This window comes from Amphiura filiformis, chromosome 8 (genome assembly GCF_039555335.1).
Source record: "Amphiura filiformis chromosome 8, Afil_fr2py, whole genome shotgun sequence".
NCBI lineage: Eukaryota > Metazoa > Echinodermata > Ophiuroidea > Amphilepidida > Amphiuridae > Amphiura > Amphiura filiformis.
This window is the reverse complement of record NC_092635.1, coordinates 50,317,292-50,333,040: the sequence shown is the minus strand read 5'-3', so window position 1 is coordinate 50,333,040 and position 15,749 is coordinate 50,317,292. Positions and strand designations below refer to the sequence as shown.

The 15,749-nt window shown below is 34.7% G+C and overlaps 1 protein-coding gene across 3 annotated transcripts in view; it reads right to left on the bottom strand.

Annotated features, from left to right (window-relative positions):
* LOC140159159 (long-chain-fatty-acid--CoA ligase 1-like) overlaps nt 1-15,749 on the bottom strand; it is an 80,404-nt gene that overhangs the window by 24,503 nt on the left and 40,152 nt on the right. For all 3 annotated transcript variants that reach the window (XM_072182527.1, XM_072182525.1, XM_072182526.1), the window contains exons 4-10: nt 13,510-13,633; nt 9,116-9,183; nt 8,633-8,734; nt 8,347-8,446; nt 6,556-6,761; nt 5,814-5,865; nt 3,804-3,877 (exon numbers count right to left, since the gene is read on the bottom strand). In XM_072182527.1, the coding sequence (XP_072038628.1) occupies nt 3,804-3,877; nt 5,814-5,865; nt 6,556-6,761; nt 8,347-8,446; nt 8,633-8,734; nt 9,116-9,183; nt 13,510-13,633 (726 nt within the window). The remainder of the gene's footprint in view (nt 1-3,803; nt 3,878-5,813; nt 5,866-6,555; nt 6,762-8,346; nt 8,447-8,632; nt 8,735-9,115; nt 9,184-13,509; nt 13,634-15,749) is intronic.

The window sequence follows — 15,749 nt, the reverse complement described above, 5'->3', positions numbered from 1 at the left end:
ACTCTCAAAGGATTGGAAGACATACATTTTGGCTAGAATTTCTAATTTTCCAGAAAAATTCACATTTTTTAACTCACATTTCTATTTATTTTTTTTTTTGAATGATAAAATCAGTTGTTACTAAGAAAAAAACACAAAACAATTTACGACCATTTAAGAAAAAATGTCAAAAATAATACTCCACGAACTGTATCACATCGTTCGCTCTCTAAATACCGATCTGTTGAAACATCGTGCAAGTAACGGCTCTGAAAATGAAATAGCAGGACAATATAGATCTCTCCCGACTCTGGAAAAATTTTACTTCTCGATTTCATATCGGTATAGCAGAGAAATATGTCATGCCAAATAAATATTGGCGTTTCCTCAACAAATAAAAGTCAACATTTTGTACTCCTTACTTACGGTGATGTTTTAATGCAGGATAAAATAGCGGTAAATTAGTGGCGCACATCAACATTTGGGGTGCTGAATTTTGCACCATTGACATTACCCATTTTGCACCATTGACATTGTCACGCCACGGCACGCCATGTGATCATGATTTTTCAGAACTTTGCAAGTTTTTAAGGGTTTTAATTATTTAGCATATTTTTCAGGGTTAGGGTTTAGTTAGAGCATAGGTTAGAGGTTTAGGAAGTGACGGTTAGAATAGTTTTCGTAAGGCATGTAACTTGGTGTGGCGTTCTTGCTAAATAAAAAGCCCCTGAGTAAAACATTGCAAAAAAAAATTGCATCGGACATAGCCTGTTGTTTTGTTTTTTTAAAGCATAGCACATAGTTTTTTAGCCAAAAGGTCCTGAGACAAACCTTTTTTTTTTTTTTCTTTTTTTTTGCCTTAGTATTACTATATGCATCACAGAAAATGACAGGATAATATAAAAAAACATAAATCAATTAATTAAATACTACAGGGTGTCTCTGAAAGTACTTTACTGTCAGAAATTCTCATATCTCACAATCGGAATCCCTAAACCAAACAGGAGTGAATAATCTACGCAACTTGGTAATGAGATAGTATTCATTATCATATACTTTTTGAATTTTTAATATTTGAATACCTCGTTTTGGATCAATTTCATGAAGCAATCATGATCTATACCGGCTCATCAAGCAGCAAGTATCAGGCATGTATTGTTCAATGCATGTTCAAATGATTTATTATTGTAGAATGGATTTAAAACTCAGATGTAATTTTTACATTTAGTACAGGGTGGTCAATTTTAAAAATTAAAAAAAAATATGCTGTTTTATTACTATTCAGATCAGTTTGGTTCAGGCATTAAAATCCGACAATACTTTTATAGAAACCCTGTACAACAATAATTGTGACACAATCCGATTCACTCTCAGGCAAAAGTCGGATATACTGAAAATTCAGTTATTCCATTACTAACTTGCTCATTATCAAAGCATTACGATGGTGAAATCCTTAAGTCACTGACAAGGTTACAAAGTTAAGAACTTTTTGTTTTGCATATATCCATTTTCAAAATATTTTGTATTGCTTTTTGCTTCTTTATTTTTGCTTGCATCTCAGTCTCATTATTGTCAACTTTTGGTTGATTCTGAGTGGGTCAGCTTGTGTCACAATTAATGTGAAAATCATCATCATGTACCATTTGAAATACAAGATACTAAAATATTTTTAACTGTTATGAGCCATTATATATTTGACATTTCTGGATATTACTAAGTTCTTTTATTGTTAAAAACTGTTTAATATGTACAACAACATCCAAAATTTAGGGTTAAAAAGACAAAACAACCGACGTTTCGGGAGCATAAAAACATCCCTTTTGCAAGGTTAAAACAAGTAGCACTAGTAGCTAGCACTGCAAGAGATTAAAAATTTTTTTAGTATAAATCTTTTAGTATAAATCAAAAACAAGAAAGCATCTGACAGCAATTGTGGCAGCACTCAAATACACAGGGGCTAAAGATGATTTCCCCAGAAAATGCCAAAATAGCCCTCAAAAATTAAATTACGGGGGTGATTTTTAAAAGAGAGTAGCCATGAGAGGAAACTATTTTGAGGCTTGTAGCTCAAAAGTAAAATGGGAATTTAGGGTATTTAGCCACCAAAAGCCTGAAAGTAGCTCCCTAAATTAAAATTACCAGGATACATGATAATTTTTTTCAAAAGTAGCTCCCAAAATTCGAAAATTATTTTGAGGCCTGAATTGTGACGTAATCAAATTTTCACTTTCACATCCACGTCTGTTTTTTTATTATATAACTTTTGTTATTCTGCACAATTGATCAAGATTTCTCTACCTGCTAGGATAAACAAACAAAGTCTACATAAAATCAATCAATGAACATTAAACATGTTTTCTTCTATCAGAGATTTGAAATAGAAAAAAAAATCTCAGGCTGCAAAATTTCATTCATTCATGGTTGATTTAAGCAAGTTTGGAAAAAAGTTAACAAAAAATTACAATTGTAAACCAAACGGGGAAGATTTGTAACTTGTGTTCAACATATTTGTTTTATTAGATCAAGAGTCAATATTAAGAATGTGATTGAAAAATCACAGAACCAGAGAGTAGACAATGTCAAAAAATTGCTTTTGAGGCTCCTTGATACTGATCAATTTCTAAATAGAGAGGAATTGTACCTTCAGTTTTGTCTGAAAAAAATATATATATAAACAAATGATAAAAGGCCACAGATGAATAAAGAAGCAGACAGCCATGCAGCAAAGATGCAAGCACAATCCATTAGGCTAATGAAAGTCGATTCCCAGTTTCCCGTTACCCTACTCCGCTCAAAACAATTTGCGGGCCAAATATTTCATTATTTTGAATAAAATGTTGATTTCTAACAAACTTTAACATACAAATAAATAATTGTGGTTTTAAATATATCATAAATCTCTTTCTGTTAATTTTCAGGGATTTTCTTTGCAGTGGGAGCATGGTATATGGTTAATAATGAATTATTAATGAATACCTACTCAATTGTCTGTCCCGCACTTTTTGATCTGCTCTGATCTCATCCCGCAAAAAATATTGTGAAACTTTTGATAATAGTTGTACAATCACCTTCATGTGGTTGTAAACTACATCTGTAAACTACAAACTGTGATTTATCACATGTATACATGGGTAGTTATTGGTTTACACCTGTAACAGATGCAATAATGAAATGGTATAAAATAATGAATAATGAATAATGAAATGGTCACCTACACAGTCATGAAAAATAATGTAACGGGAAACTGGGAATTGACTTTCATTAGCCTTATGGCATTCAATGGGCTATTTAAAATCAACGTACCACCTGTGGAAGATACAAACATAATTCCATAAATTATGTTCAATCGAGGAGGAATTTCTTTTTCCTGCAAGAATTTCTTTTTTTTAAAAGAATATCTCGTTGGATTTTACACAATTTGCCCTGAAATTAGACAATTTTGTTTTAAAGTGCCAAAAATGGTTGGATCTGGAATTCATTCAACTGTTGAATTTGGTTGGTGTCTCAAAATCTTCCCAAGTGGGGGTGTGGATTTTAAAGGGATTAGCCTCATCCCTTTGAGAAAGAGAAAACTTTCTGGAATCTTTCTGTAATTCTCACTGTGCACTTTAAAAGCCCAAAACAAAAATATAATGCAGGGGACACCCAACACTGTGCATAATTTGGTAGACACAAGTGATAAAACAACACTTATGAAGAATATGCATGGAATGTGTCTCTATAAAAACCATGAGGATTATGCAAATTTGATGCTTCTCTTTCTTTATTCATCTGTACAAAAAAAACCCATTCAACAGATCACATAACATGATAATAATACATACAGAAGCAATGGTGTGAACAGCAGCTATCTGTGCTATGAATGCTCTGTGGGACAGTTTGCCTCCTTTTGGTACACCTGTTGACAAAATATACATAGAAATTGAAATTATTATCTTATTGCAAAAACACTTGCTTCACTGAGATGACAGTAATTCAGGCTATTAAAGCAGACAACACACAGTGATGGCAGGGTTGCCAAAAGATTTCAGCTCGAATCGCGGGTCAAATAATCGAAAAGTCGCCCAAATAATAGGAAGTCGCGGGAGCCAATGTTGAAAAGTCGCCCAAATTTTTTCTTAACCATTGGTTTCTATGGGACAGGAAATTGTCCAAAGTCGCAGGGAAAATCTTCAAAAGTCGGCCAAATCGCGGGTTTGGCAACCCTGAGTGATGGCTCTTTTGAGGTGTTTCCACGGTCCAGGGGAGTATTTCAATAACACTGGGCTATTATGTATGTGTATAACCTATCTTCATATGATGCGCTTGGACAAATCACAGTGTGCAATTTTGAATAATAGACAGTACAGGTAATAGAATAATAAATATAGCAATTTTGAAATTAGCATTAGAGTTAGGGTAAGGAGTGTGGGTTGGGGGGGATGGGTACTATCCCAACATATTCCAAGATGTGTTTCTTGCTTGCAGGATTTTCACTAGGGTGATAATTAGTGCCGGTAATATTTTGAAAATGTCCATACTTCAAGCACAAAATACTACATATTACGGGTTCTAGACCAAATATTGAATTATTCAGTATGTTCAGCCAAATTTAGTGCTGGTTGGGTGGGCTTCAATTAAGGGTTAAGTGCCGGTCATTAGCAATGAGTGCTGGCTGTTGCCGACCAGGCCAGTGACATTCCTGCTTACTTGTGAACTAAAATTGGGCTATATGTATTCTATTTGAAATTCACACCCTCCTGTGGGAGTTGCCACTTGGTTGAACATTCAGACTCGGTAGAATAAAGTCGATCAAAAGGTTCTTATGACTGATCCAATAAATTGCACTTACTGTGATGTTTCAATAACCACTGTTACCTTTGTCAGCACTGAATGAAGACTACTACTAAGAACTCAATAGGTGATTCGATGACCATTTCTCAGCAGCAGTCTTCATTCAGTGTTGACAACAATAACAGAGCGATTATCAAAATGTACACAGTAAGTGCAATTTATTGGATCAGAAATAAGAACCTTTTGATTTACTTGGAAGTTGTCACTGTTATCTCAATCCAGTTGAACTTAACAGTCAATCCAAGTGGATTATACTGTGTGCTTTTTGTGTTAAAATCCAGCTGAAAACAGTGTTAAGCTGGATTTATACTCGATAGCTGAGCAAATGTGATGCACCGCTTTTGGAAAGTGATTGGCAATTGCCGGATTTTGCGATGCATCGTTAGTCGCTTTTGCATTTATACTAATCATAGCGAACGCGATTGCGGACGACAATTAAAATATTCAAAAGGCCACAAATTTACAATTTTAGAACATTAATTCACTGATGTCGATAATTATTGCATTGAATTCATTCATCTCCAAAAGTTAATGATTGAGAAATGTACATTAATTAGCAAAATAATAAAATCCAGTTGGCAGGAAATGATTGGTTAATGCATTTATGTGATAAGTGAGTTTAGATTTCTTCAATTCGCAAAAGTGACATCGTTTTTGCCTCAGCGATTGGTATCGATTGATCAGTTCGACACTATGAAAACAAAATTAAACACTGAGCATTCCTGTGAATTTTCTGCTTTTCTGCAAAAACAATCGAATATAAATTCAGCTTTAGTGTTGAAATCTACTTGATTTTACTTAGAGCTTACTTTAGGATATTTGTTTGGAATTTGAAAATCATTGTAATTTTGTAAGTTTTTGGATGAAAATTAATCAGAATCAGAATCAGATCAGGATTCATTCCAGATCAGGCTACTGAATTTGTTTGGAACTCCCAAATCTTTCTCAAGGGGAGTGGTTTTCAAATGGAATAACCCATATATGTCTATTTTTGTACTTACCTGTTGTGCCACTTGTGAAACAGATTGTACACAGATCGTCTGGTTTTGGAAGCTACAACAAAAAATGCAAAATGTGACATATTATTTTGAGAATGTTCACACTGGATGCAGCATACATACACTATGGACCACAATGGCCTCATCCCAATGCCATAGTTCAATAACCTCAATTAAACAATCAGAGAGCAAAATTTGACCTCAAGTTGCGAAGTATGAGTTTGTGTACCCAAATTTCCAAAGGTCATTCAATGAATGTGCAACTATATTGGGGTTAAAGAAATGTGCCCTGATAGATGAGCATGTTGTGGATCCTAGTGATATGAATCGTATGTCTATAGTTTGTCTGACCTTGAGAATGATAGCAACAATAAGTCTATGTATGTGACAGAGTGTTACGATTGTGTCACCTTTACATGCAAGCATACTATGCTGTGATTCTGTGAATGGTGCACATGTTTCAAGGTAACACTACCCAAAACATGCAGTGACGTTTACTATATACCAATCATGAGTTGAGAACAATAACAGTACGCTCTTTTCAAGATACAGACATTAATAATTGTACCATTCCATTTTCTTCCATTATTAAGCTAAAAGTATGTTAAAAATATCAAAATCTTGCTTCTTTATTTTTTATTTGTCCTATTGTGTATTCTATTTCACTGCTACATCTTTAGTCAACTAACAATGCTGACCTCCATAGAACAGGATGGGTTTTTTGCATGACTTTACAGATACATACCACTAGATCTGTTGGATTCTCCTTGCCAAGCTCCAAAAGTCCCTCAAAGGAGATCATCTCTACTTTCCCATCTTCACACAGCTTCCTGTCTTCATCACTTGGTGTACCAATCAAGATGATCAATCGCAGTGTTGGCATCTCACTCCTGTGCTTCAGTAGGCCTTGCACTTTTGACATATTATCACATACGATTGTGGTCATATCAGCTAAAAGAATACAATCAAATTGACATCAATCAATACACATAGATCTACAATCATGGAAAAGTCTTGGAACCCTTCTGTGTCAACAGCTGAACACTGCCCGAGGGTGTATGACCATACGGGGGATGATTGGGTATATAATCAATGAACTTTTTTGAGGTAAAGTTTGGTATATGAATGGGTAAGTTTTCAATATTTTTGAAAAATATCCCAAATTTATCTCATTTTAACCACTACTTTTGTATTTAACTAAAAAAATTCTGAAAATTCCAAATTTGTTTTTAAATTTCACAAAAAATGTTATGTTTATTGTTTAGGTATACTAATGGGTCCAAATCTTCATAAGGCCTTCCCTGCCCAAACAGAACTTGAGTAGCTACTGCCCGGAGCTACTGTCCGGAGTTACGGATAATGTTATTATTTGCTAAGCTAAGGATTACAATATGTGTTGGATAGAAATCATCAAATCCTTAAATTCTGATGTTTGGATCTGGCATTCATTTACAGGTACAAACTTTGATCAATGTTATTTGCGGTCATTAACTGAAAAGAGACTCTCATTCCATAAGACTCACTATTAACCAAAATAGCACCATGCTTCATGGCACAGTTCAATAACCTTCATCCAACCTTAATAGCTCAAGAATTAACCTCAAGTTGTTGGGTATGAGTTTTTGTACCCAACATATTCAAAGGCCACTCTATGAACGTACACGCATAAAGGGATTAAAGAATTGTGTCTTAACATATTGCAATGTCTCAAAATCGTAGTGACTGTTATTTACCTTTGTTGCTATCACAAATGATAACAAAATCTCAGACGATGTCATCTATATTTAATCGTGTACTATGAACTTTTTACATTGTGTAACGTTTGTAAGTTTGTGTAAATAAGCATGAACTTGACCTTGACCATAATGTTTGTGAGTGAACGATACACATGGTACATAAGCAATGTTTACTCTTATTTTCAAGGGATGATATTTGACATTGTACGTAAGTTTGAAGACAATTCAGAATCCATATCATAAACTAATAGGGGTGACCACCTTTAAAAAAGAAGCCTGTCTACCTAGCTACATATCTCATCTCCAAAGAGAACAGGTGTGCAGGCTCATGTTTAAGAGGCCCAATCATTCTTTTACTTTGTTAAAAAGAAAGCTCCGCCAGAGCAGTTCTTCTGGGATGAACCAAACCTGCCTGGTTATCAAATTAATCACAGATAAGGTTATCTCTGAATTTGACAGGTGCTAATTGATGTTTTAATGTTATTGCATCAATTAGCACCAGTCAAATTCAGAGATAACCTTGTCACCAATTAATTTGATAACCAGGCAGATTTGGTTCACCCCAGAAGAACTGCTCTGGCGGGGTTTGCTTTTTAAAAAGACCTTCACTTGGTTACGGTTTCATATATATGAAACTCTCAATAACCAGTCACCCAGCTACCTCTTCATATACAGAAAGTTTCTTCTTACTCCTTACATTCCAATGTCTTCATGTTCCTAAGACTTGCATATGTTTTCCATTCTTGGTTCAGATGTGTGGGTTTGAATTGGTTTGAACTCTTAGGACATCATGTACTTACTCAATTTGACAGTGTGTACCATAGCTTCTTCTCCCAATGTGTCATAGAGTGGTACAGCCACCATAGAATAACTCTGACATCCATAATCTGAAATGGTCCACTGAAAAATAAATATTAAAGCAATATTATAAGATTTCAGACAAAAAATAGGTAGTAAAAACTATATTGTGCTCAAATCACATTTTTGTTTGCTGGTTGTTACGTATGGAGGGTGTGTGGTTGTTACAAGTAGGAGTGTGTATTAGTTGGTTTGTTTACTTGTCATATTCCCTTTAAGATGACTTACCTCAGGCCTATTCTGTGAATAGATACCAATGTTGGTTGTGTTGACTGCCTCACATCCTTTGAATATCAGACCAGCACCAAACTGTACAGCTTTGGCATTCACCTAAATGAGAAATATGACAAACTAATTAAAGTTTGTTGAAGGGACATTTTTTATATCATCAGAAATCTAGGAGTACATAATATTTGTGTGCATAACCTTTCTTGCCCATTTTCTTGGTCATTTCACAACTTCGACATCTTTTCATTTTTGTCATATATTTTTATTTGTGATATCTTTATAAATGTAAAGGTATTACCTTCATGTCAGCCCACTCAAGAGTTTATTCTTCAAGACATGGATTATATACATGTAGCATGGGATAAAAGCTATCTAACCCCTCAATGAAGTGTTGGCAATTATAGGCTAATTTCATGTCGGCTTAAATAATGAAGGATATACCAATATTTTATTTCAAGTTTAGCTTTACATTGCTTTTATTACCTCACTGTATTTCATCCATTTGTATGGCTGGCCTGGGCCAGGTCTCCAACCCAAACAATCACCATCATCTACACAGGATAATAACAAACAAAAAATATTTTTGAGATAACATTCCAGGCTCAATATCTTGTTCTAAATGGTCACAGATTCAAGAGAAGAGATAGTCTCCCATCAGGCAAATTCCTTGTGCTGTGTATGCAATGCAAATTCTAGGATATTCATGAGGGCCAATTGTTCTATCACCTGTGTCTAACAATTTGCAGATGGTGCTGGGTGCCTTCACGAAATGCAAAAAATATCAATACTGCGCTAAAAAAAAATGTGCGGTACCGGATGCAGAGTAGACATAGCCGTTTTTGACCATCACATTTCGTTGAACGATTGGCCCTCATTAACAAATTGAACAATTAACAACCCAATTAATTCATATTTCCCATATAGTGTGATAGCAGTTGAAAGAGATAAAAATAAGGCTGTGCAATAATTTGGAGGCCTGTGGAGGATAAAATTGGGGGGGGGGAAGAAGAATTTGTTGGCAAGCCAAAAGGGGGACAAGTAATTTTTGGCAGGTGGAAGGAGGGGGTAATTTTGGGCACACACTTGTAAGGCGCCTTAAAAATAAAAAGACTTTGGACAATTTAAATATATGCAGAAGTCCCTGCTTGCTACACTCTCATTACAATTTTTTTTAAATTGGCATGTGTAAAAGGAGGAACAAGAAAGTTTGAGCAAGTTGAGAGGGGAGGGGCAAGCAATATTTGTCATGCGAAGGTAGGGGGAAAGCCATTTACGGCATACCATTTGAAACTTCAACCCTCCCCAGGGCTCAAAATAAATGCACAACCCCTATATATTTCTTTAATGGCCACACTGAAGATTATTTGATGTGATCCACTCAGACCCAAGTCGGTAATTTTGACAATTGAGTTAATACATCTCTAACTTTGTCAATATCTACATGTATGCTTACTGATGTTGAAATCCCTTCATCCCTGGTATAATCACTTGTAAAGTTATGTATGTTTTGTTATGAATGTTTAATAAGTTCATTTTCATATATTCTTCTTTTGTTTTGCTCCTTATTTTTGCTTATATTTCAATTTGATTATTGCCAACTTCGAACTGACTGGATCATCTCATGTAACATTTATGCAAGAAACTGATAACAGATGTACTGTGCAAAGTTAAGGTCACTGATAGAGTTATCTGTCCATTGATAAAATTCATTGAATGGTATTTGAAGTGAATTTAAACAGCACTTGCTATCACTATTCAAATATTTATACTGATATAACACTCTCAACATGCCATACCACATATTACATCTGGTGTTTTCAGAGCATTGCTGCATTTTAATGGTGCTGAGGATACTATATAGTAATTCAAAGTTAATTATTTTCAAAAATTGCAGAGTTACTAAAATGCTCAATTTTTGTTATAAGAGCAAAGTCCATATAAGTTATATACAACTGGAGTGTGAACAGTAACAAGAAAAATTCTCAAAAGGTGGTTATCCTGAAAATATGCTGTTTCCTATATAAATTTACATAGAAAATATCCTCATAAATCACATAAAGATTACATTCCTTGTTTATTCAACTATTATTAAGGTCATCCCACAACAAAGGTTTGTAAATGCAAAGAATATGGAAATAAAGTCATTGTAATTCACAAATAACACATACAAATCTATTCACCACAAGAGGCTGTCACCCTACTAAGTTTAAATTTCCGGCAAAATATGCAAATAAGCTCATTAATATCATAAACATGCAAAACACAAAACTATACAGCTTAAGATGTCATCATACTACAATACTAGATATATATCACCCTACCATAACTATACAGCTTAAAAGGTCATCAAACTCTACCACCCTACCAAGTTAGAAGCTCATCAGCTTTTGCGTGCAAGCAGCAGAGTGCATTAATGATTTTGCTTTGGCCCGGACTACCATCCACACTGACAGTAAGCCAGACGGACAGCCATCTAAGCCATAAAATAAGCCCCACTGAAAAGCGAATGAGGTGCATCATGTTTGGAATATTCATCTATTTCTGTATCATTCATTATCTCATACAAGGATTCTTGCCATTTGATTGCCAAGTTACTATTGATAATTTTTGCTATTTTTGGGATCAGCTTCAAAAAGACTAATATTGCACTCTGTGCGAGTGCAATAGCAAATTTTCCATTGCACTCACGTGCAGCTACCATGGTAACGCTAACAAAAGTGTGTGTACAGTGCGCACGGTGACCAATAAAATAAATAGGCCTATAGTTTAGTTTGATGTTTTTAATTTATTTTGTTTTCCTGGTGATTTATAAATTAAGTGGAGGAAAATGAATTTATATAAATCGTGGGTCGTAACACAGTGGTGTAGAGTGATTTTTCCAAATTTTCCATTTCACATAGTGACATAAGTTTAGAGATAGCTATATCCTATAATAGTTAAATTCCTTTTTAAAATTATTTTAAATATGTATACATTCTAATAGTTTGAACCTTAAACTTCAATTTCAAATGGAATCGGGCCACTGAGAGATAACAGTGGAGGAGTATCAACTCCGTTATTAGCAACATATCCTTCAATCATATTTGTCTTGGAAACATATTTGTCCTTCACGTACGCCACAATGTGTTGCAACCCGATGAAATGAGTTATATAAAACAAATATATTGAATGTTTTATTCGTCAATGGAAAGAATATTTGAATTTGGTAAAATATGAACTATTTCATTCAGTGAACAGACCATATTTCACCTCATGACAATATTCTTACCAATACTCATAAACATTAACTATTTGTGTACTATTTCCATGACTGTATCATTCACTATACACCAAACATCTATATCAGTGTGGGGAAGTTTAAGTGGGTACTACACCCTGCCCAATTTTGTGCCTATTTTTGTCAAAAATTATAGAGCATTGGTGACAAGTAAGATATGTATATTATAGGGGCAAGGACTACAACTGCTGCACTGGAAATTTTATTTCAGCACAGACAACAGTTGTGGAGTTACAGTCAAAAATGAGGGAAAACCAATATTTGAATAATAAATCAATAACTACTTGCCTTGAGTTGCTGAATTTTCAGTGCAGTAGTTGGTAGTCTTTGCCCCTATAATATACATATCTTACCTTTCACCAATGCACTATAATTTTTGAGAAAAATGCAAAAATAGGCACAAAAAAGGGGTGTAGTACCCCTTAATTCAATCCATTTCTCCTGCTGATGAGCCACGTAGACTTGTCTTCCCAAAATAACAAAGACATCAATCAATCAATCTGCAACTACGCAACTGATGGCTTAAAATGACACATGGATCTACAATGGCTTGAAAATTGCAAATGCGCATTTTGCATCAGTCTTGATATAATTAAGGAAATAAACATTTTCTAAAAAATAAATATTATTTTCAGTAATGTCACTCACCACCACTAATTGGGGGGGGGGGGTGCTGATTTTCAATAAAAGTGGATTTAAAATATTTTTTAGTCAAAAGTGTGCTTGGTCACCCACCTTTGAACAGTATTTTGTATGGGATCTAAGAGCACATGAGATCCACCAAATTGCATTCTGAATACAAGGAATGTCCTTGCCATATAATACACCTTTTATGGCAAATTATTCAAAATTGACCATTTAACAGCCCTTGAAGTAAACCTTTGATTAGTTCGAGGGATGACATTCCTCATATTCAGAATGCAATGTGATGTGCACTCATCAGGTCCCACAAAAATACTGTGCAAAGGTGGGTGACCGAGCCCTTAATTTTTCCTTTTTTCGGGGGGTGGGGAAGGGGGACGACAGTACAGGAATCACGGATGCACCATGAATGGATGCACCCTGACTACACCCGTTTATCACCTCATTATAAGATTGGATCAAACTTGCAGTCAAGTCATGATAGAACCACAAGTCAAGTCTACAAGTCACAAGTCAAGGCTTTGAGGGGTCGAGTTATGAGTCCAGTCAACCAGGCCAAATCATGATCTGAATTTAATCATTTGAGGTTTGTGTCATAAGTCGAGTTACAAGTCACCAAATATCAAGTGGTCTGAGTCGAGATGAGTCATCGTAAGGGACCGTTCACAAACACTTGTGTAAGGGGGCCAATTGCAAAAAGGGGGGCCCTGAAATTTGTTGACCCTCCTAAGGGGGGCCCTGAAAAAAATGACCAAATTTTCCTGGAAAAATTGATTTTATATGCTTTTCTATGGGGTTGACCCATAATTTTCATGTCGAAAAGGGGGGGCCCTGAAATTTTTGAGATCTGTAAAGGGGGGACCCCGAAAAATTTTTACGATGAAATTTTTTGGCATCAGGCCCCCCCTTACAAGTGCTTGTGAACGCTTCCTAAGTTGGATTGGGAGTAAATACTTACTTGACTGTTTCATGCCTCTTTGTAAGGTATCATATACTGTGTTCATATCATCGTACATTTTCTCAATGAAGTGCTGTCCTTTTTCATGGTTGACGAGTGTAGAGCAGCGAATACGCTCCTCACCCTGCAAGGAGAAACATCAAAAATACAGAATTGCTTTAAATCACAATAACCGGTAAACCCAATGGTCCCAACCACATCCCGATGCTCTTTTTTTTGAGTAAATTGAATTATTGGATAGATGTCACAGCATTTGCAACTACTTTCGCATATGTGATGTGATCAAGCAAAATCAGTCGGAAGTAAGAAATATTGATTTTGGGATATAGCCAAACAATTGTTTTGGAAATTCTTTAATTGCTCATATCTTTTGAACTGCTTGTCCAAATTCAATGGGGTTTTCTGCAAAATGTTGCTTTGTAAATGCTGTATACAATCATATTAGAAACTGAAAATTGAATATGTCTGACTTCAGAGTGATTTTGCTTGATCGCACCACATTATTAGCACCATTTTTCAAAATGCTGATTTGTGCGTAATTTGTCACATCTCTAGGAATCAATATTTGGCACATGTTGTGGTGGCAAAAAGTTCACTATATCTGCAAAAATGACCTAGTTTTGATTTATAAATTATAAATTCATTCATTCATAATTATGAATGAATGAATGAACAAATGAATAAACGATGGCAAAAACAATTCTCTCTCCCTCTCCCTTTGGTAACATTGCTATATAAATAAACTTTCCAATATGCTCACATGCACCTCTTGTTTTGACCAAATTGAGAATTATTATTCTTAAACATCTCAAAAAAAGTAACTAACCCACCTTAAATAATGGCCATTATTCAAAAACGGGCGATTGTATTACAAATCTGTAAAATGCGTTGGAAGCAGAATTTATTTCTGCACATTTTGACACCTCATTTGTAGCAATTGACTTAATATTGATGTCACAGCGTACATTTAAATCATGTAACCCAAGATTTGAAAGTTGCAGTAAATTCTATTGATTTGTATTCAGTATAATGGAAGGAAATCTGTGTAATGATATCTGAGTGTTTTTGTATTGTTGTAAGCAACATGGTAAGTGCAACTTTCAAATCTGTTTTCTGGGCTATCGTATCAAATTAAGTGTCAAAAGCGCAGAAATAAATTCTGCTTCCAATGCATTTTACAGACTTGTAATACAATACCCCGTTTTTGAAAAATGGCCATTATTTAAGGGAGGTTAGTTACTTTTCTTGAGATGATTATTTTGTGTATTATACAGGGTTGGCATTAAAAACAAATTTTTTAAATACCAGATTTTTTATTATTCCAATAACTGCTTTATATACCCTATGATAAAGTCAAACGAGACCAGTGGAATGCTAGACACATGCGCAACCCTATCAGGCATTTAAAACAAATTAAAGCATGTTTATGTGAAAATTTCAAAGAAAAAATTTGGTAAAATCATGGGTTGAACTTGTTGAATTCTGCATCTTTAAGATGAATTTTTAGCTATAGATAAGAAAAAACATCATAGCGGTACTTTTATTGTATCCGAAAGATGTAGAAGCATTAGGATTGAAGCAAAACAATCAATTTAAGAAAGAAATTAACTTATATTTTATCAAAAATGGTAAGAAATGAAAAAGTCGATTTAAAATCAGTGATTGAAAAAAAAAATTGATTTAAATTGTGCCAATCCTGGTATTATATTCATTCTATTGCTACACAACAGAATAGCATGATAAGAAAAGACAGGAAGTGAAATTGAAGACAAAAGGCAAGTGAACCATTAACTAATTTATTCTGAAGTTTTATTCGAAAGAATTCAAATTAAAGAACAGAATGGTTAAGCCGCAAGAAATGATTCACTCTGCCGGAATCTTTTAGGTCAGTGTACATTTTTGTGAAAGAAAGTTTAATATCTCTCTAACTTTTTCAAAAATATTTATTCAGAAATGAACAATTGATAAATTGGACCACTGTACCCTACAATCCATTCATAAAGCAAACACTAGGATCCACAACATGCTCATCTATCAGGGCACAGTTCTTTAACCCTAATACAGTTGCACATTCATTGAATGACCTTTGACAATTTGGGTACACAAACTCATACTCCGCAACTTGAGGTCAAATTTTGCTGTATGACTGGTTAATTGAGGTTATTAAACTATGGCATTGGGATGAGGCCATTGTGGTGAGGTCCATAGTGAAATTGGTGTGAGTTTATTTCATAGCCAAT